This window comes from Hypomesus transpacificus, chromosome 4 (genome assembly GCF_021917145.1).
Source record: "Hypomesus transpacificus isolate Combined female chromosome 4, fHypTra1, whole genome shotgun sequence".
Classification (NCBI taxonomy): Eukaryota; Metazoa; Chordata; class Actinopteri; order Osmeriformes; family Osmeridae; genus Hypomesus; species Hypomesus transpacificus.
The window spans coordinates 5,525,487-5,546,109 of record NC_061063.1 but is presented as its reverse complement, the minus strand read 5'-3'; the positions used below and the strand labels follow the sequence as shown (position 1 = coordinate 5,546,109).

At 48.9% G+C, this 20,623-nt stretch overlaps 1 protein-coding gene across 2 annotated transcripts in view; it reads right to left on the bottom strand.

Moving 5' to 3' along the window:
• The window catches only part of pvrl2l (PVR cell adhesion molecule related 2 like), a 56,985-nt gene that overhangs the window by 19,487 nt on the left and 16,875 nt on the right, over positions 1 to 20,623 (bottom strand). Inside the window, exons 2-7 of one of the 2 annotated variants that reach the window (XM_047018675.1) lie at positions 14,888 to 15,003; positions 14,166 to 14,412; positions 13,430 to 13,723; positions 13,160 to 13,274; positions 12,551 to 12,699; positions 3,756 to 5,071 (exon numbers count right to left, since the gene is read on the bottom strand). In XM_047018675.1, coding sequence (XP_046874631.1) covers positions 4,506 to 5,071; positions 12,551 to 12,699; positions 13,160 to 13,274; positions 13,430 to 13,723; positions 14,166 to 14,412; positions 14,888 to 15,003 — 1,487 coding nt within the window. In that variant the 3' untranslated portion in view covers positions 3,756 to 4,505. Of the gene's footprint in view, positions 1 to 3,755; positions 5,072 to 12,550; positions 12,700 to 13,159; positions 13,275 to 13,429; positions 13,724 to 14,165; positions 14,413 to 14,887; positions 15,004 to 20,623 lie in introns of those variants that run through there. The other variant, XM_047018676.1, reaches the window with a different exon arrangement.

Genomic DNA, 20,623 nt, shown 5'->3' with positions numbered 1-20,623 from the left:
GTATCTATCTACTTAGCTCTACACAGTCTAACAGCACATGCTCAAAAAACTAGAGCAGGGATATGATATATTTTTCAGGGATGTTTGCGGGGCACCCATGGGAATCAACATCTGAATCAATGGACTCTATCCACTGTGCTGCCAACTGGGCAGTACAGGGAGAAACCATGCTCTGGGTTCAGTGTATTTTATACAGTAAAACTAAGTAATTGAGACCCAGCTGGACCCAAAAGGTTTCTATATAGTGGAAATGTCAGACTGGAGGACATCTACGGTAGATAAAGATACTGCAGTGGGTCTATATATGGATTATTAACTCATTCAAAAATAGATATTTACTATAATAAATATTCAGATGTATGAATGTGTAGTTAAAAGAGAAACATCTTGAAACACTTAGAATCGCAGTTATAAAATATTATAGAAAATATTCCCTTGAGACACAGAATATCTTAAATGAGGCTAGTCATATTTATAAACCCATCACACTTTAATATGAACACCAGAATACAAAAATAATGTGACAGAAAGAAGCCTGGGCGACATATTTCAAACGAAAACACCACGGCAACGGTGAGCCACAGCACATTTAAACCCGCGGTAAAACGACAGTGACAGAGAGCGGAACAGTGTCAGCTGGCCCAGCTCTGAACATAACCATTTTTATATCATTGTAGGGTATAGTTTTGTCAACATTGTGAAAAAATTGAAATTAAAACAAGAAAGAACAATAGCCACCAATGTGTTTTCATTCAGCAAGCTGCCCCTGGCAGGCACAGAGCGTCGGGCCTGCACGTGTCCACATACATTAGTGATGCTGCACCATGATTTATTTATACTATGTACAACCAGGAGAAACAAGAGGAACGGGAGGAGGACATTTAAGGCTTTGTTTGGTTGTCTTGAGATTAAAGCCGGACAAGAATTTACGGAGATGTCGTGACCCATTTAGGGTTTTTTTAAAGAAACGTCCATGGGCCGTGGCTGGGAAGTGTGTGGTCGAAAAAATACTTGTATTATTCTGACATGGTCCTAACAAGCAGCACCATCACCCTTCCCTCAATAACATAACATCAAATGTGCTCCGTGTCTGCTGAAGGAGGGATCACAGGGCTTTTAAAACCCTGCAGAGTCCGGCTCACTCGCTCTTTCATCTTAATAACAGATGGAGAGCAGGGGGAGGGAGGGAACGAGAGAGGGAGAGAGAGAAAGGGAGAGAGTGAGAAAGTGAAGAGGGCGAGGAGACATGTAAGGAGTGAAAAGGAGGGAGAGATGGAGAGGTGGCAAGGGGAGAAGAGAAAGAGGGAAAGAGCAGACAAGTTGAAAGAAAACTCTTCTTTTTATGTGTGTGTTAATTGACAATTTCACTGCTATTTACATCACTTATAAATAACATCTTATCTTTCACAGGGACTCCTGTAGATAAATACACACTTCCATAATTATCTTAGATAGACAGCCTACTGTACATCCCAGTTTACACACAACCAACACCTCACGTTAGAACATCACTTTCATCACTCAGTAATAAAAGTATCAATACCCGGTCTTACAAACATCATATGGAACACACAAACTGTGATAATGCAATTAAGTGTTCAAGTGATCTGATTTTGATATCAACCAACGACAAGCAAGACCAGTTGAGGGGCCATGTTAGTTACACTGACAGCCTGCCCTGCTGTACAATACAGATGATGGCAACGTGATATTATTGTGTCCTTCTGACTATACTGTAATCTGAGGGGCTTCAAAACACTGTGCTCCACATTCCATGTCCACATTTTGCAAGACAGAACCCGTGGAATGTGGAACAGAACACATTCTAAGATTATGGGATTCCGAGATCGTAAAACTCGAGAATTCCAAAGTCTGAATGAGGCTTACCGTATTGTCAACGGTATTTGAAATTCAGCTGTGTATCTGTGTGTGTGTGTGTGTGTGTGTGTGTGTGTGTGTGTGTGTGTGTGCACCTTGTTCTCTGTGTCCTGGGTCTGCCCCAGCAGGTCATGCTGGGCAAGTGATGAGTGATGAGTGAGTCACATATCCTGTAATGATAGGCCTCTGACATGCATATGGAGGACATTATGATAAGTAACTTCAGCATAATGTTAGCCTAATGCACTGGGAATCAGCATGGGGTGGGCTGCCCGCACACACACACACATACAAATCTGAGCAACCTAAATCTGTTTTGTGAAAGTGGCAAGTACAAACACACACTCTCGCACTCACTCACACACGGACGATTCTCTAAAGTGAACATTGCTAATCCGGCAGCAGAATACACTGTGGGTTGAATCAGGCCCTTAACCTCTTTCCATGTCTGGCAGCGTGTCAAGTCTGCAGACTCACAGAATCTAAAACTCATATGCAGGCAGGCTTAGCCCTAATGGTTCCCTAGCATGTACCAAGATAACCCTTACACACACGCACAAACACACACATTACCACACACACGTTAACAAACACACACGCACACACGTTACCAAAGATGCATACAAATGACCCTTACACAGACACATGCACAGATTAACCACGCCCATACACATACTTAGAAGGCATATCAAATGTGCTTTTAATAGGGTAACGATGTGTTCATTTCACATCTAAAAATACTGGGTCTCCAGACGGATTAGCGTAGCCAACTAGGTGGCTATCAGCCTTTCCTACACTAACACCCAACAAGCCTTATCTGGAGCTCCCACTTTGTTAGTGTTCCAGGTTGCGGTCCTCCGTGTGTGTGTGTGTGTGTGTGTGTGTGTGTGTGTGTGTGTGTGTGTGTGTGTGTGTGTGTGTGTGTGTGTGCGGTGTAGCTTGCGTCTAATTCTGAGGCTTAGCTAGTTTCATCAGGAGAGTTCAATATGAGCATGATCCAGTACCTGCATCCTCCCCAGCCACCCTCCCCAGATCACACATCACACATCCAGGCCCGTTTCTGAATTAAACATTCCATCCAGAATGGCTTGTATTGAGAAGAAATGATTTAATAGAGGAGGGTAGAGGGGGAATAAGAAAATATCTAAGATCATGCCAGTTCACTGGGTTTTGGGAGGTACAAATACATTTATTTCCATTAGAAAGAGAGCTATGGGTGTGGTGTGGTGCTTGATTGATCCACTAGCTCCTGTAGCTGGTAATCAGGGGCCGAATAGAGGTGCTAGACTTTCTGCTTTAATTAGCAGGACTGACAAGACATCCAGTGTCTGTCTAGCAGGGAACTAGGTGTCACCTGTCGCCGGGCAGACGTCAGGCTTTGTTACAGGAGCCGACTCACTCAGCATGTGGATAGGGGGTATTCCCCTGACTGTCTACCTGGCTGACTGTCAACCTGGCTGACTGTCTGGCTGGCTGACTGTCTGGCTGGCTGACTATCAACCTGGCTGACTGTCTGGCTGGCTGACTGTCTGGCTGGCTGGCTGTCTGGCTGACTGTCTGGCTGACTGGCTGACTGTCTGTCTGGTTGACTGTCTGACTGGCTACTTGGCCATGTGGATAAAGGACTTTATTTGGCCTACCCCACCTTCCCAACCTAAATATCACCTATCCCATCACACAGTATGATACTGAAGTTAAATACAGAAATCTGATGGAACCGAGAGCGAGCTTGATATGTGCTGCATTTGTGAAATGGAGTGGGAGACACACTTTGTAAGACTGACAACACATGTTCATCATATCTATTTTATGACTCATTGACAGTAAATGTAGATTTGCACTGCCGCCCCCCCCCCCACCCGCCCACCCCCTCCGCCTTGAGGGGGCTGAAGAATCTGTGATGATACAACACAGTTACACAACATCTCTCCGAGAATAGACAAGACAGACAGACAGGTAGAGATACACACACAGCTTTGATCACTTGTATCTGAACCCCCCTCTACTCCTTGGTCAGGATGAAGAAAGATCTTGAAGATTATGTGTGTGTGTGTGTGTGTGTGTGTGTGTGTGTGCGTGCGCGCGCGCGCGCCTCCATCCCGCCCTCTACCACGGGTGGAGAAGAACGGTAAGTCTTGAAGCAGTAACCAAGGCTACGATGTCCCCATGTTCCGTCTCCATGACGAGTCAAACATGTCCACACCGTCACACCACCAAACATCACGTCCGACTGCATTGTTCAGCCGGAGAAACAGCCGGGAACACAGAGGTCATTTCTGGGGGTGAGCAGCACTGTACAACAATGACATGACAGTCCGTTTCTTTCTTCTTCTATGTTTTCATCACTTTTTGCCTCAACACATCTAAATCAGTGCAGACCTTCAGTGCATTGATACGTACGACCTCCATCCCTCCATCACCAGTCAATGTTTTAAGATGAACAACTTATCTTTTTATTGTCTCGTTTTCTTGTTTGTGGAAAAGCGTGATGAGTGTGGTGAAAGTCTGCGTAGTGCAGGATGGAGGGAGGATGGATGGAGATGCAGCAGCAGACAGAGCTAGATAGTGGAGCTTTAGGGTAGAAGGCAGTGGTGCGGGGTCCTCTCTCTCGTTCCCTGGTGGCCTGATCACACATAGATGGCCGTCCGGGAGATGACAGAGCCGTCCCTCTGAGATTCCATGTCGTCGTCTAGGTAAACGGCCATCTCCTCGTCACCCCGCCCGATGTGATAGGCCGTCGCCATGTTGACACCAAAGCTGTCGTAGCGTTCCTCCTCCTCCTCCAGGCTGTCGTCGAGGCAATGATTGAACTTCCTCCTTTCCACCTCATCCAGCTCGCTGCTGAGAAGGATGTTGTGGGCCGATGGGGCGGGGTCGGTTCCAGTACCGGTTGTGCGGTGGTTGCTAGCCTTATCTCCTAGCGCCCCAAGCTGGTTCTCCCGGTATGTATAAATTGGTCCGTTGTTGTTAGGCCCCGCCCCTCCATTCTTGCCGGAGCCAAACAGACGAGCCTTGTTGCCGTAGGCTCCGCCTGCCAAGTCGCCATTGCCAGGGTAACCTCCCCCAGCACGCCGCTGCCGACGGCTACGGTTGATGAGGACGCCGATGAGAGCACCGACCAATAGGAGGGCAAGGAGGCTGAAAATGATGGCCCCAGCCACCACCCCTGCACTGGACGGGTTCACTGAGGGCTCTGCAGTGGGGGTGGGGGGGTGAGGAAGGGGGGGAGAGACAACAAATGGGAGGAGGGAGAATGGGGGGTGGTCGTTTGGTTTTAGTTGGCACTCCACAGCAGCAGTGGGAGCAGTACTGTTGTAGTTCTTGAGGGTGCAGTGAGATGATGTCATCAGTCTGTGACGTCAGTGATGTCAACGTTTTTAGTTGTTGTTTTTTTTATGGCGTCAGGGCTCCTCCCCCCAGCTGGGTTGCCAGTTTTTGCCGCCAACCCCCCCTTTTGTGCGCCCAGCTCTATGGTCCCTTGTACACTCCTAGGTTTGGTGTGAGCCAAGTTTGCCATTTTGTCCAATCTTGTTTCAGTTGAGTTTGAAACATAAATAGGAGAGTAATACGTTTCCTGCCCATGTGACCAAGTCTAGGCTGGGACCAGACGGTGTGAAACACAGAGGGACAGACGGGCGAGCAGATGAATGGACAGAGATAAGGAGAGAAGTAGATAGATCTAGGCGAGTTAAGGTGTGACTACACCACTTTAGTTAGAACTACAGTATGGTAGTCATGCATGGAGAACACACAGTCGTCTGCGTACTGAGCAAACGCTATCTACCAACACCGCCCTCATCCCCTCCCAGCCCTCCAGCCCCTTCCCACTCCTCACCCCATGGTCTAAATTGGTCAGTTAGTTAAGCTGCTGTCCTGCTGTAACCCAGGAACATATCCAATACACATTGCTTGAGCCACTCCAATCTGGACACACACAGGACCCACACACACACGGGACCCGCACACACACACACAGGGCCAAATGGATGAGACAGCAGGCCTGGAGGGATTGTCGTGCATATCATGGGATGAGAGGAGGGGGAAGGAGAGAGGGAAGGAGGGATGGGACGAGAGGGGTAGGGTAAGAGAGGGGAGAGAGGAGAGTGATCATCTCTAAATGAACACCATAGGGTGATGAAAATGACAGAACACAGGGGGCTTATATCACTGCCTAAATCACTGTCATGTGAAGAGATTCAAGGCCAAGCACACACACACGCACACAGACAAATGAAAAACCATCTCAGTTACAATTAGGTGAGTGAGATTTTGAACAGTGGATGAATCGAGACACTGAGGTCGGGGATGGCAGAATGAGAAGAGAAGGAGGGTGAGGAGGAATGAGGTGAGAAGGAGGGTGAGGAGGAATGAGGTGAGAAGGAGGGTGAGGAGGAATGAGGTGAGGAGGGTGAGGAGGAATGAGGAGAGAAGGAGGGTGAGGAGGAATGAGGTGAGAAGGAGGGTGAGGAGGAATGAGGAGAGAAGGAGGGTGAGGAGGAATGAGGAGAGAAGGAGGGTGAGGAGGAATGAGGAGAGAAGGAGGGTGAGGAGGAATGAGGAGAGAAGGAGGGTGAGGAGGAATGAGGTGAGAAGGAGGGTGAGGAGGAATGAGGAGAGAAGGAGGGTGAGGAGGAATGAGGTGAGAAGGAGGGTGAGGAGGAATGAGGAGAGAAGGAGGGTGAGGAGGAATGAGGTGAGAAGGAGGGTGAGGAGGAATGAGGAGAGAAGGAGGGTGAGGAGGAATGAGGAGAGAAGGAGGGTGAGGAGGAATGAGGTGAGAAGGAGGGTGAGGAGGAATGAGGTGAGGAGGGTGAGGAGGAATGAGGAGAGGAGGGTGAGGAGGAATGAGGTGAGAAGGAGGGTGAGGAGGAATGAGGTGAGAAGGAGGGTGAGGAGGAATGAGGAGAGAAGGAGGGTGAGGAGGAATGAGGAGAGAAGGAGGGTGAGGAGGAATGAGGAGAGAAGGAGGGTGAGGAGGAATGAGGTGAGAAGGGTGAGGAGGAATGAGGAGAGAAGGAGGGTGAGGAGGAATGAGGTGAGAAGGAGGGTGAGGAGGAATGAGGTGAGAAGGAGGGTGAGGAGGAATGAGGAGAGAAGGAGGGTGAGGAGGAATGAGGAGAGAAGGAGGGTGAGGAGGAATGAGGTGAGAAGGAGGGTGAGGAGGAATGAGGAGAGAAGGAGGGTGAGGAGGAATGAGGTGAGAAGGAGGGTGAGGAGGAATGAGGAGAGAAGGAGGGTGAGGAGGAATGAGGTGAGAAGGAGGGTGAGGAGGAATGAGGAGAGAAGGAGGGTGAGGAGGAATGAGGAGAGAAGGAGGGTGAGGAGGAATGAGGTGAGAAGGAGGGTGAGGAGGAATGAGGTGAGGAGGGTGAGGAGGAATGAGGTGAGGAGGGTGAGGAGGAATGAGGAGAGAAGGAGGGTGAGGAGGAATGAGGTGAGAAGGAGGGTGAGGAGGAATGAGGTGAGAAGGAGGGTGAGGAGGAATGAGGAGAGAAGGAGGGTGAGGAGGAATGAGGAGAGAAGGAGGGTGAGGAGGAATGAGGTGAGAAGGGTGAGGAGGAATGAGGAGAGAAGGAGGGTGAGGAGGAATGAGGAGAGAAGGAGGGTTAGGAGGAATGAGGAGAGAAGGAGGGTGAGGAGGAATGGTTTTGCCAACATCCTGGTGTCTGCAGGCCCATAGAATCAACTAAATAGCTGTTACAGCCAGTTACCTCCTCACCATTCTTCCCCCTCCCACACACACAATCACGCAACCACCTTGTGTTACCATGACGATATAAATCCTCAATCACGCCTCATTCAGGTCTATCCCCTCGGGAGCGACATTTCCTGAAATCATTCTCAATTCCCCCCACCATTCAGTCATGCAGGAAACCAGATGAAAAAAACACTACCACTCACACACCACAGAAGAGAAGAAAAAAAACTCTCTCTTTCTCTCTCGATCTCTGCTACTCAGCTGTTTGTCTATTTCATCCTCTTTTCCTGAGATACAAAGTGGTTACTGGAAGTTTGTCTGAGAGCAAGCAGATGTGATTGAACTAATGCATATACAGATTCTCACACGCACGCACGCACGCACACAATAAATGCATGAAAAGCCTTTCCTGGTAATTCATTCAGTGCTATCTTTTACATCTAATTCCATACCCATCCACTGTAGACCTAATAAACACGCACACACAAACAGAGTTTTGCTTCCCTCTTTCTTCAGTAATTGAGCTCTTCAATTCCGGACCCCCTACAGAAGTGAGGGATCCCCTGGTGACAACCCCTGCTTTGAGTCACAACACACACACACACACACTGTTTGCATCTGCATGTGTTTGAGCGTGTTGATGTGCCTGTGTGTACAGTATGTGGGCATGCATGTGTGCATTTCTGTATACAGTATGTATTTGTGCATGCGTGTGTGTGTGTATGTGCATGTTTGTTTGTGCATGCGTGCGTGTGTGCATGAAGGATGAAGACCAGATCCAGGCTTGGCTGCCTCTCTCTCTGACACAACACCACAAGAATGTAAAACCTCAGAGCTGGAGCTCTGCAAGCCAGTTCACCAAAAAACCCCAGTTACTGCCCCCGTCATGAGAAGAGCCTCTGTGCTGTCATGAACTCGAAACAAACCCGCCCACGGCACGACTGGGACGAACGATAACTGGATTTTACAATGCGTTTCAAAAGGGAAACGTTGTTATTTTGAATCCAACATACACTCTGCTATCTGCAAACATATCGCTTATGTACCTTAAGAACTCCAAACGTCGTGTCGATGTTTAGTTAGCTACCTCCCACCTTCTACCGGAGGGCTCCCCCACGCACGCCCTTGTTAATGAAGTGTCTAAAGCTGGTGCAGTATGCCGGTGTGGGTCTCAGCCCGTCTGAGTGCTCTCCTGCTACTGAGCCATCACGCTGGGCTAGCCTGCCAGCCAGCACTGGCTTCTCAGGGAAAGTCAACTGGAGCACATCGGCCCAGCTGATTGGATCCAGACGTAGGCTACCGAGAGAGGAGAAAGGAGAGGAGAGGGGCCTCCCTCCCTCTTTTTCCATGCTCCTTTTCGCCTATTCTGTCTCTCCCTCTTTACCATTTCTCTTTCCACCTCTCCTGTAACTGGGCCAGTTTGTGGTGGTGGTGGGGGGGGGGGGGTTGGAGTACAAAATGGGGCCACAGAAGAGAGGGGTGGATTAATGGAGGGATGGAGACAGACAGAAATAGGGTGAATATGCAAAGAGACAAATGAGCGAGTGGGGGAGAGGATAAGAAAGGGAGAGAGAAGGGAGGTGGGGACAAAGAGAGGTAAGAGATTGGGGATCAGCTTTATTCTGTCAGAACAGAGCAGAGAGAGAGGCCCGACGCGGGGGAGAGAAGAGGATGGGGGGAACGAAGGAGAAAGGAGGGGAAAGCTAAAACAATTCAGGTCCTGGAGGATTACAGCTGGCTTACAAGCTCTCTCCAGCCCTCTAAACCCCCCCCCACCACCACCACCACCACCCACCCCCCCCTGCATCTCCCACCTCCTCCCCACTCTCCCCCTTTCTCAACTCTCCCTCCTGCAGATAACCTAACACCCCTACTGGCTAATTGAAAGGTGGCTTCATGACCTCCAGGATAAAAATCTGGAGCAGCACACACACGTACACACACACACACACACACACACTAATTCGAGGCAGGGCATGCCTGCCAGGCAGTGAAAATACTCACAGTTCCAAGACTGAGGAAATGAAAAACCATTAGGAAGAGCGTTTGTCTGTTTGTCTGTCTGTACGTAATGTCATGGTCCTGTCCACCACACAACAGAGTAGGTGATCACACACTCACACACTCACTAACTCTCACACACACACACATAGTAGACATATCATTCCAATGCTCTTTCAATGTCAAACAGGCAGAGCAAAGAGAGATGTGTAGATGGAGAGGGAGGTTCTGGCCTCCAAACTGAATCCAGCTCAGCCACACTTGGCACCAACTCTCACAACCTAGCTCTACCGTAAAATAGTTACATATTCAACCCCCCCAAAAAATTCACACACTCTACTGCACACACACACACACACACACACACACACTCCTCAGCTTTGTGCCAGGTAGCGCTCAACTCGCATTCAATTGCGCATCGATCTTTCATGGTGTTTCAACCGACCATGACATAGAGATACCTCACAGACTGAAGGGTGAACCATGACTGGAACATCACATCACATACCCTTGCATCATTCTGTACATGTAAAATGGAGACTCTGTTCTCTCTGCAGGGAGGCTTCACCAGAAATACACTGCTTCTTCTCCTCGCTCCACTCAAGGCTGTAACCAGGCAAGAGAGCCATCTGATTCTACAGGCTGTAGCCTGCTACAACTCTATCCTACTCAGCCCCTAAATCAGCTATTTCCAGACCTTTTATCTGATTCTCTGTCAGCTTTCTGGGCCACCCTGGGGGCTCTGGTTGGCTGGCTGGCCCCCGGCAATCCAGGAAGTGCATGTGCCATTGGCCAGTGTGCTCTGTACAGGTCCAGTGGGCAGTGACAATGGAGCACAGCCCCGAGCCAGCTGGACTGGGAAGAGAGGAACTGGAGGGAGGGAGGGAGGGAGGGAGGGAGGGAGGGAGGGAGGGAGGGAGGGAGGGAGGGAGGGAGGGAGGGAGGGAGGGAGGCTCACCACCCCTCCTTTGAATACAACACCTGAGTCATCGCAGACAGTTACAGAGGACATTTCTCTCTCTTTCTCTCCTCCTCTCTCTCCTTTTCTGTCTCTCTCCCTCTCTCCACCCCCCAACTCCCTCTGTGTACAGCTCCAGCTGGCATGTCGACCTGAACCTGCCCTCAGAGCCCTGGAGAGGGAGAGAAAGTCATGCACCGTGCCGTCCCCTCCCCTCCCATACTACTCGCTCATCTCCAACCGAAGAGTAACACTATTTCACACTTAGAACTCCACAACTCTGTCAACGCTCTTTACCATCACAAACAGCCAAGTGCTTAACACACACACACACACAAGCATGCATACAAACACACACAGAGATAAACAACCCAACACTTTCATCTGTGCTTTAATAGAACAGAGGAGGTTTTAAGAGGCTTAGAAGGGGAATTAACAGGTGAGTGCTTGTGCTGTTGTGGTTCTCACTCATAAACTAAAGGGGTTATCCCCACCACAGCAAAGAAAGAACTCCACTGTGGTTCCTTCAAAATAAAATTCCATGTACTTGTTTCATTTATTCAAGGTCGTATTGTACAGTACCCTGTGTGAAGTGACAGTGTACTTCATAGAGCTACAGTCCTACATGGAGCATCCCAAACTACAATCCCCTACTGTGTCATTACACATCACCAATCTGTCAAGGACAAGGTTAGTCTGAATAAGACACTTTCTGCCTATCTCAGGAATGATTGTGGGTGTGTGTGTGTGTGTGGTGGGGGGATACAGTACCAGCCTTCTCAGATAAGACAGTTGGCAAGAGCAGCAGAGAAAGGCTCACTTCTCCACCTCCTACACATTTCCTGGCTGTACTACTGTGTGTGTGTGTGTGTGTGTGTGTGTGTGTGTGTGTGTGTGTGTGTGTGTGTGTGTGTGTGTGTGTGTGTGTGCATGTACATGCGCGTGTGTGTGCCCACAGAGACCCTTTGTTCTCTAAAAAGACACATTGTGAGATCTCTCGTCAGGATTCCCACGGATTCTAAAAGTAGTGATGCCGCGGACCACCCTCGTTTGCACTACCTAGTGAGGAACGCCTCAACACACCTCCACTCTCTCACTAACACTGCTGTAGTCCCCACAAGTAGACTGAGTACAACACTTCCTGTTAAGTGAGGTCCCCTGAACAGTACACTTCCTGTTAACTGAGGTCCCCTGAACAGTACACTTCCTGTTAACTGAGGTCCCCTGAACAATATACTTACTGTTAAGTGAGGTCCCCTGAACAGTACACTTCCTGTTAACTAGGGTCCCCTGAACAGTACACTTAATGTTAAGTGAGGTCCCCTGAACAGTACACTTCCTGTTAAGTGCAGTAGACAGAGTAGTACGCTTCCTGTAAGTGAGGTAGACGGGGTAGTATACTGTACTTCCTGACTGTGTAGTGAAGATGAGGTGGGGCCTTAGCAGGCCAGCGAGCAGTGAAAGACTGGATCAGTGTGAGGGACCACGACACCACAGGAGGACAAAGTACCACTGCATGTATTATCCCCTAACCCAGCAGGGACCATCACTCTTACCCCAAATTACATTTTCTCCCAACATTATCATCCAGCACACCTTTTAGAAAGCAAAGCACTAGAAAAGACCGAACACCACTAAACCAGCTGACAGTGCATGCAGACGAAGCAGACTTTTGTTAGAAAACCAAGAGTAAGGAGAAGAGAGGAGGCACAGAGCAATGCTAAAGATGTTACATGTGAAGAAAGGAGGAAGAGAGGAAGGAAGAAAGGAAGAAAGAAAGAAAGAAAGAAAGGAAGAAAGAAAGGAAAGAAGGAAAAATCCCGGCAACCTGGCTCACACCAACCAAGTTCTACTCCCATTGTGTTACTTTAGCACAGACTAATTGACTGATTGACATTGCAGCACCCAGCATAGCAGACAGCTGACAGACTGAGAGTGGAGCCCTGATCCCAGTGTGTGTGTGTGTGTGTGTGTGTGTGTGTATGTGTGCATGTTGGTGTCTGTGTGTAACTCACCAACGACATTAGCAGTTAACTGGTGCTTGTCCATGCCCAACCGGTTCTTCACCTCGCAAACAAAGGTGGTGTTGACGGTCTCATCCACCGTCCGCACAATTAACCGGTTCCCGTCGATCCGCACCGTGTCGGGCATGGGCCCGGACAGGCTGGGTGGGGGAAGGGGGAGGGGACGGAAGCGACAGGGTGTGTGAACCACATGAATGGGTGTGTGTGTACATGTGTGCGTTCACGTGTATGTGTGTGTTGGAGAGGTAGCAAGACAAAAGGTAATGGAGTGTGTGTCTCTGTGTGCAAGTGTATGTGTGTGTGCGTGTATGCTAGGGTAAGGGGAAAAAATAGTTTCACATTTGAATCGCAATTCAGTCTTCTAGCGATTCAAATCAATTCACAAATGTAAAAAATAGTTTTTTTCTAATTATTTTTTTGTAATGTTATTTTTTATGTATATATATTTTTCAATAAAAATACAAATTTGGGATTAAAAATCAAAACAAAATATTGTGAATCGATTTGTATTAGTTTCGTGACCCCAAGAATCGATTTTGAATCGAGTCATGAGGTCCCAAAAGATTCCCACCCCTAGCGTATGCACAGAGGGATACTCACGATGTCCAAGTGACAGAGGCTGGAGGGTTGGAGTTGGTCTCACAGACTAGGGTGGCCTCACTGCGGCCTCTGTACCAGTTCTCATCATAGCCCTGGATGGATGCGGTGGGAGGGTCTGGGGGGTGGGAGGGAGGATGGGGGCAGGTTAATATGGTACATATAGTTTGGTTGTGTGTGTGTGTGTGTGTAAGTGAGTTGATGTGTATGTTTGTTGGTGTGTGCGTGTATATGTGGGTGTTGTGTGTTTATATCTGTGTGCAGTTGTCTTACACTCCACAGACAGCTTCATGGGGAAGCTCTGCGGCGCGTCCTGCGTGCGCTGCGTCACCACGCAGGTGAGCTCCTTGCCGTGGTCGGCTGCGGTGGGAACCATCCGGAACTCGCTCCTCACGGTCACCGTGCCGTCGGCCGCCGCCTTGGACGTGATGCTGTGGTTACCAGGCACCGCTGTGTGCCACGAGATGTCCGCTGCTGGCTTACCGTCCACCGCGGCGCACTGCGCCACCACCACCGGTTTAGTACCGGCTTGCACCGTTACCGGGGACGCTGAGTTCTTAGGCTTGGCTGAGAGAGAGAGACAGATAGAGACAGAGAGAGACAGAGAGAGACAGAGAGAGAAAGAGAGAGACGGAGAGAGACAGAGAGAGAGGAAGCAAATGAGTGTGTTGCTGTGCATACCATGGCTCATGGCCTCCAGAGATCAGCATGGTTAATGGAGACCATGACAGGTCTGGAGAGGTGTGGAGGAGAACAGGAGAGAGGGATGGAGAGGGGGATGGAGCGAGCCGGGAAGAGGAGAAGTTGGGGAGGAAGGAGAAGAGGATAGAGATGGAGGGGTAGAGTGGAGGAACGGCACCCTGATGGGTTTCGTGACTGTGCATGTCAAGCACTTTATTACATAAATCCTCCCAGTCTCTCTGACAGCAGAGTTAGACCCATATGCCTGTCCTGACTGACTGACTGGCTGACTGACTGAAATGCTGACTGGCTGACTGAGCACACTCACACAGCATGATTAGGGTGGTGGTGCCTTGCTCATTGCCGCTGGGGTAGGTAGCGAACTCGCAGGTGTAGCGGCCGGCGTCGGCCATCTTGAGCTGGTTGACTTTGATGGAGGGGCTTTCCAGAGGGCCGGGCAGGAACTCCACACGGTTGCTGAATGGAGAGTCTGGGAAGGATTTCCCATAGATGGGGTGGTAGACAGCTATGTTCTCCCTTTTCTCTCCCTCCATCGGCTCCCATATCCATGACACCTGGAGGAGGAGGGGGGGGGGGGGGGGGGGGGGGTATTCAAGATGTAGCCGATTTTAGACTTTTGAATTCCCCAATGTTGGCCACTACACAAATGCATAAAACAAAATACAAATAAATCACCCCAGAAAATAACAGCCTCCCTCTGTTTCCACTCACACAGACAAACACACACACAAAGCCTAAGTCAACGAGAAATCAATCCCCCCCAAAAAAAGAATTCAGCTCATTCTCCGCCTAACAAATAAACAGCTTGACAACAACACCATGTGGCCTTGGGTTTGACAGAGCAGACAGCGTCTGGAGGGGCTGAGGGACGTGATGGACCTATGCACTCAGTATCCTCTAGCTGGTTTCACACACTCTGTTTACGCCAGATTCCCCTCAGCCCCAGCGGTTGCCATGTTGAGATTTCATCCCGACTGGCTTCCCCCCCTTGCAGAGTCTTGCTGACAGGCTGCCCTCCCTTGCTGGTACCTGGGTGAGCTTGGTCGTCGAGGATACTCCTTGGGCGAACTGGCACCTGAGGTCCACAGACTCATTGGGGTACGCTTCCACCTCTGGCACCACCCTCACACGCTGGGACCATGCCGCTGGGGGGAGGAGAGAGAGGGTTAGGGTTGTGATGTTCTCTATTTTTTTGCATTTAAGGGAACCAGACAGGCAGAAAGATTTCGATTTCTAAAAGCATCTATAAAGGAGCCGTCAAAACTGCCCGATCCAGCCAATTACACTACGGTGGACATCACTTAATAACACTGATACTAAGATATTCTATCAGCTACAAATTAAGTACTAGAGACACCTTCCTATCAGCTGTGCACAAAGCAGCCATCTCCCCCACACAAAGCAATGTGTGCACTCTTCCACCTTTCCAACAAGCTAACAATATGACGATGCAATGTGCCAGCTTGCTACCGGCAGTTCCAGCAACATTGCTGGGTCCATCCACCCAGTCTACAGGGCCCCTGATGCCCATGGTCCATCCACCTAAGAGACATAGAGAGAGAAAGAGAGAGAGACACAGAGATATAGAGAAAGACACAGAGAGAGAGAGAAATATCAGCAGCATCAGCCTGTAATGTGATGCCTGTGGCTAAATTGGCATGGAGTCAGTTCATCCCAAACCAGACAGGCAGACGCACTGTGAGAGAGAGAGAGAGACAGAGAGACAGAGAGACAGAGAGAGAGAGAGAGAGAGAGAGAGAGAGAGAGAGAGAGAGAGAGAGAGAGAGCAGATTGATAAGCGTATCACGCTGCAAGTCACTCAGGGCAGAGTAATATTCAGCTAATAGAGAGAGTGTTAGTGTGAGTGCACTGAACTGTTCAGCATGGTGACTAAAAGACAGGAGTGAGTGTGTGTGTGTGTGTGTGAGTGTGTGTGAGTGTGTGTGTGTCAGAGCTCCTCTCTAAAGGGAGTACATGTGAGTGACTCAGCCCTTGTAGCTGACTTCCCCCTGCAGGCACACAGTGGGCTGTCCAACCAGGCTTACCTCCACTGTTAAGACAACACTCTTTCTCTGTAACCCCCCGCCCCTAACCCCCAACACCACTACCATCAGCATGATTCACAGCGTTCAGACTGTCCCTTCCTGTTGGGTAGTCCATTAGGCTTACTCACACTGGTTACTGAAACCTCATCACCTCTCCCATTTCTTTTTCTCAAAGAGAGATTTGCCTCCCCGTGTGACAGGAAGTGAGGCACGTGTGAGTCACCCAATCATGGCGCTTTTCACAGTGCACCGCTCTGCACCGTGGAGAAGTGTGACGGAGTGAGGACTGGGGGACGAACTTCCAATCTGTAGCCCTCCTTCTTATCATGTCTTCTTCCCTTCATACCATGTCTTCTTCCCTTCCTCTCTCCTCTCAGCCACCCTCTTCCCCTCCTTTCTCCCCCTTCCTTTCCGCTCTTCTCTCCTCTCAGTCTGTTTACTGGAGATAAAGCCAGGTTGGTTGGTCGAAAGACAGCAGATAGAAAAGGAACCAGAGATCCAGAAAGAGGAGAGAATGTTTCAGCAGGATCACAGGAACGAGATGGGGTGTGTGTATGTGTGTGTGTGTGTGTGTGTGTGTGTGTGTGTGTGTGTGAGGAAACCTAGCTTGCATTGTCTCATCAGAGACAAGCATACATACCCTAGAGAGAGAGACAGTGGAGTGTGTGTGTGCATGTGTGCCGACACAGAGCTAGGGAGAAGTCATTATCACTCTCTTCATAATCATCCATGCTCACCACAGGGGCGGAGAGAAAGAACTGATTACATGCATGTGTGTGTTCCCCAGCAGTGTGACAGGGGCCTAACAACTTCATCAAAGAAACAATCGGTCAAACTGTGTGTGTAATGTTTCACTATTTTATAGTATTATTATACTATTTTATATTTTATTTAAAAGTTGTTGAGAGCGTAATCAGCTGAGCTGTCCAGTCAGCCAGATAGCCAGACAGCCCATCATTACCAATAAGAGTGCCTGACTAATGAGGATGAGGCACATAGCAGGATTAGACAAACACACAGAGACAAACAGAGGAGAAGAGAGAGAGAGAGAGAGAGAGGAGGAAAGAGAGACAGAGACAGAGAAAGAGAGAGACGGAGACAGAGACAGAGACAGACAGAGAGAGAGATTCAGCAAGAGAGGGTCAACACTCTGCCCCCGTGTAAACCCTGGTGCGGTGTGTTGGTGCAGTGATGACACCTCTGCCATATTAAAACTAGTCTCTAGTGCTGGTATGAGACAGCCTATTCACTATCCCTGTCTCTCTAACCCTCTCTATCCCCATCTCTAACCCTCTCTAACTGCCTCTTTCTACCTCCCTTTCTGTCATTCACTCTCTGTCCTCCACCCCTTAGGCCTAACATAACACTGGCAAAAGCACACACACACACACACACACACACACACACACACACTGTCTACTCTAAATCCTTTCCATTCCATTTTTCCTCTCTCCTCAGTCAAAGCTATCTTTCCACCCACATCTCTGTCCCCATCTCCCTCTCTTTCATCTCCCTCCTCTCCTGATCAGCACTCCTCCCCATCTCCCCTGCTCCTGACCCTCTTCTCTCTCTCTCCTTTTATCTCCTCTACACCTCACTCCGTCTCCACTTAATGTCCCTTCACAATCTATCACCTCCTCAAAGACCTCGCTTCTGGTGGAACTCTCCATCTCTAACTCCACCTCTACTTCCCATTTCATCTCCCTCCCTCTCTCTCCACCGCTCTCTATCTCTCTCCACCTCAACTTCCTCTCTGTCTCCCTCTCTCTCTATGTCCCCCTCCAATTCTTCTCCCATCTCCTTCTGTGTTGTTCGACTCGGCACACCTGTCTAGCAATCTGTTTATCATGAGAGAATGAATGGGTGTTTACTTTGTGTTGGCAGGGAGGAAGTGACAAAGAGAAAACATGAACATCGATAGATTATTGTACGACCATCTAGCTCATCATTGACTGTGTGTGTGTTGTTGTGTTACACTTGATTACTATTTCTGCAGAGCGTCTCATTAAGTGAGTCCTCGTCCTTAATGAGAAGAGGTGATTCTGCAATCAGAATCACTATCTCTATAGCTATTTCCCACAAACACACACAATCACTTCCTCACTCAGTTCCATCCTTTTTTCACTGATGTATCCCGCAAAGCTATAATTAATACCAAATAACACACACAAACACACACACACACACAGACACACACAGACACACACACCCCCCTCGTTAGCCTGCAGACAGCGAATGTTATGGTAAATGCCATCTACAAAAACCTGCGTTCCCTGCCTATACTCTGGGTGAGAGCGTGTGAATGTGTGCATGTCTCGACGTGCAATTATTTGATCATTCTCCATATATACAAAAGCTGTCAGTGTACACTTACCATCTACCCTCCCTTCTTTTCAATTCCTCTCTCTCCCCCAGTCCCTCCTTCCACTCTGGTTAATAATTCATAATTCTGTTTAACAGGACAGCTCTCCTCTTATTAAATTATTGACAAGCAACACATCTATCACAGCACCTGACTTATCACAGGACGGGGGAGGAGAAGGGAGGAAAGAGGAGGGAAGGGGAACGGTGGGGAAGGGAGGAGAGAGCGAGGGAGAGAAAGAGAGAGAGAGAGAGACGGTAAGTACACAGCATTGCCACATTTATAGTATGGTCATCGGGTTGCCATGGCCTCCAGTTATTCCATAATGGGCCGCACAATGTTCATCTGAGGCCCATTAAAGCTAGACTTCTGCAACTCACACACATCCACACGCAAACACACACATCTTTAATGTCTAGCTGGGGTGGGTGTACACGGTCCCAGTAAGCACTTTAACAGAGAGGGAGAGGGAGACAAAGAGAGAGAGAGGGGGGGAGAGAAAGAGACAGAGAGAAAGAGGAAGAGAAAGAGAGACAGAGGCCAGAACTAAGGGATGAGCAACATATTCATGACCAAAAACAAGATGTGAGAGAAAACAGGATCAAGGGAGAAACAAGACATGGGCAGAGAGAAAAGGCGAGAAAAGGAGAAAAGCACCGATGAGAAATGGTCTGTTGACAGTTGACATTATTTGGACAAAGGCTTTTGTCTACAGTGGAGGAAACCCAGGCTTACCCTATTATGCCATGTCACAGCCCCACTGGAGACACACCACCACAATTACTCAAAGCCCAGCCATCCACTCCCCGCAGCCTCTCCACACATTCTATCTGTTTCCCTCTGTCTTTCTGCCACCCTTTCTGCTCTACTGCTCCTCCTCCGTTTTCTTTACCTCTATTTATCCCTCTCATCTCCTCCCAGGCCACACTGACTATCTCTTTCTTACATCCCCTCCCAGTCTTTCTCTCTAGTTCTCTCTGTCGCCAGAGAGAACAAGGGCTGATTCCATTCCTGTTCATTCACACTCTCCAGATGCTCTCAGGGCCTGATTCTTTTTCAAACAGGTGCTCCTTCCCACGACTGCTACTTCACTTCTTGACTCCATTGCGGTATTACTGATGCTAGAGTGGGTTGGTTAATCATGTTACTGTAAAACATGGAGAAAAATAATTATGAAGTTCAGTAAAACTGTAGGGGGTGAGCTAGGGAGTGAGTGAGAGAGAAAAGAGGGAAGGAGAGAGAGCATTAATCACACAGGGTGGATGACAAAAAGAATGGGTGTTTCCTCTCTTTATTGTAAAAGCAGGATTTCAGTGAAAGAACAAAAAACATCTCAGAGATTACGCAATCCCCTTCCTTGAACACATGGGCCCATTACTTAGGCCAACAGGCCAGTGTATGCGATCCCCGTCTTTCTACACAGACTAGAGTGAAGCTAAAGAGCGGAGGGAGGAATCAGACGATGATTCAAACAGCAGGTGAATCACTCCAGGCACTTTAGCACCCACCGCCCCCACCCCAACCCTCTGCTCGGCCCCACCCCCTCCCCCCCACCCCATTCCTTCAGCCACTCATCCCCCTCCAGCCCTCGCTCCAGCCCTCGCTCCCTCTGGAGCGTGTTTCTCCATCTGATTTGCTCCTGCGAACCCTGAGCAGCATGAGGCGGAGAGTGACAGGGTGGACGGACATACAGCGCCAGCTGACGTGCTTTCGGCCAGTTTAGCAAGCAGTTGGCTAGGTTAGCAATTAGCTGAGCTAGTTTAGCTATTATCTACGTTAGTAGTTGACTCTAAGCCTGGTTATTCATTTGCAATTGCTATTAGCAAATTGCAATTGCCAAGTTAACTGTTGCCTAGAAAAGATATCAGTTAATAACGATATTGGGGGATTTAACCCACCTCCATTAAAAGAGACACATCTGATTACTTAACAGAAATATCAACCCTTGTTGAAAAGTCATTTCTTTTTACCTGTATGTTCTGTCCACAGCTAACCATGTCAGGCATAAAGATTGAAAACTAACATATCTGGGTGACATCAGGGGTTTTACCATGGAGACAGAGAGATCTGCTTTGCCAGCAAGGGCAAACACAAACACACAAGAGACATCAGCTGGCAAGGGCATGTCTTGCAGCCAGGGCAAGAAAGAAGAGAGGCACAGGAGACCTGCCTCCACTTATCTGTGTTAGGTGTTATCATCCTGCGGCCAGTACTCACTCAACTCACACACACACACACACACACACTCACTCACACACACACACACACACACACACACACACACACACACAGGTAGTGAAGATCATGAAATCATACGGCTTTGAGGCACTAAGCCTTCCAAATTAGGTGGCTTGCTGC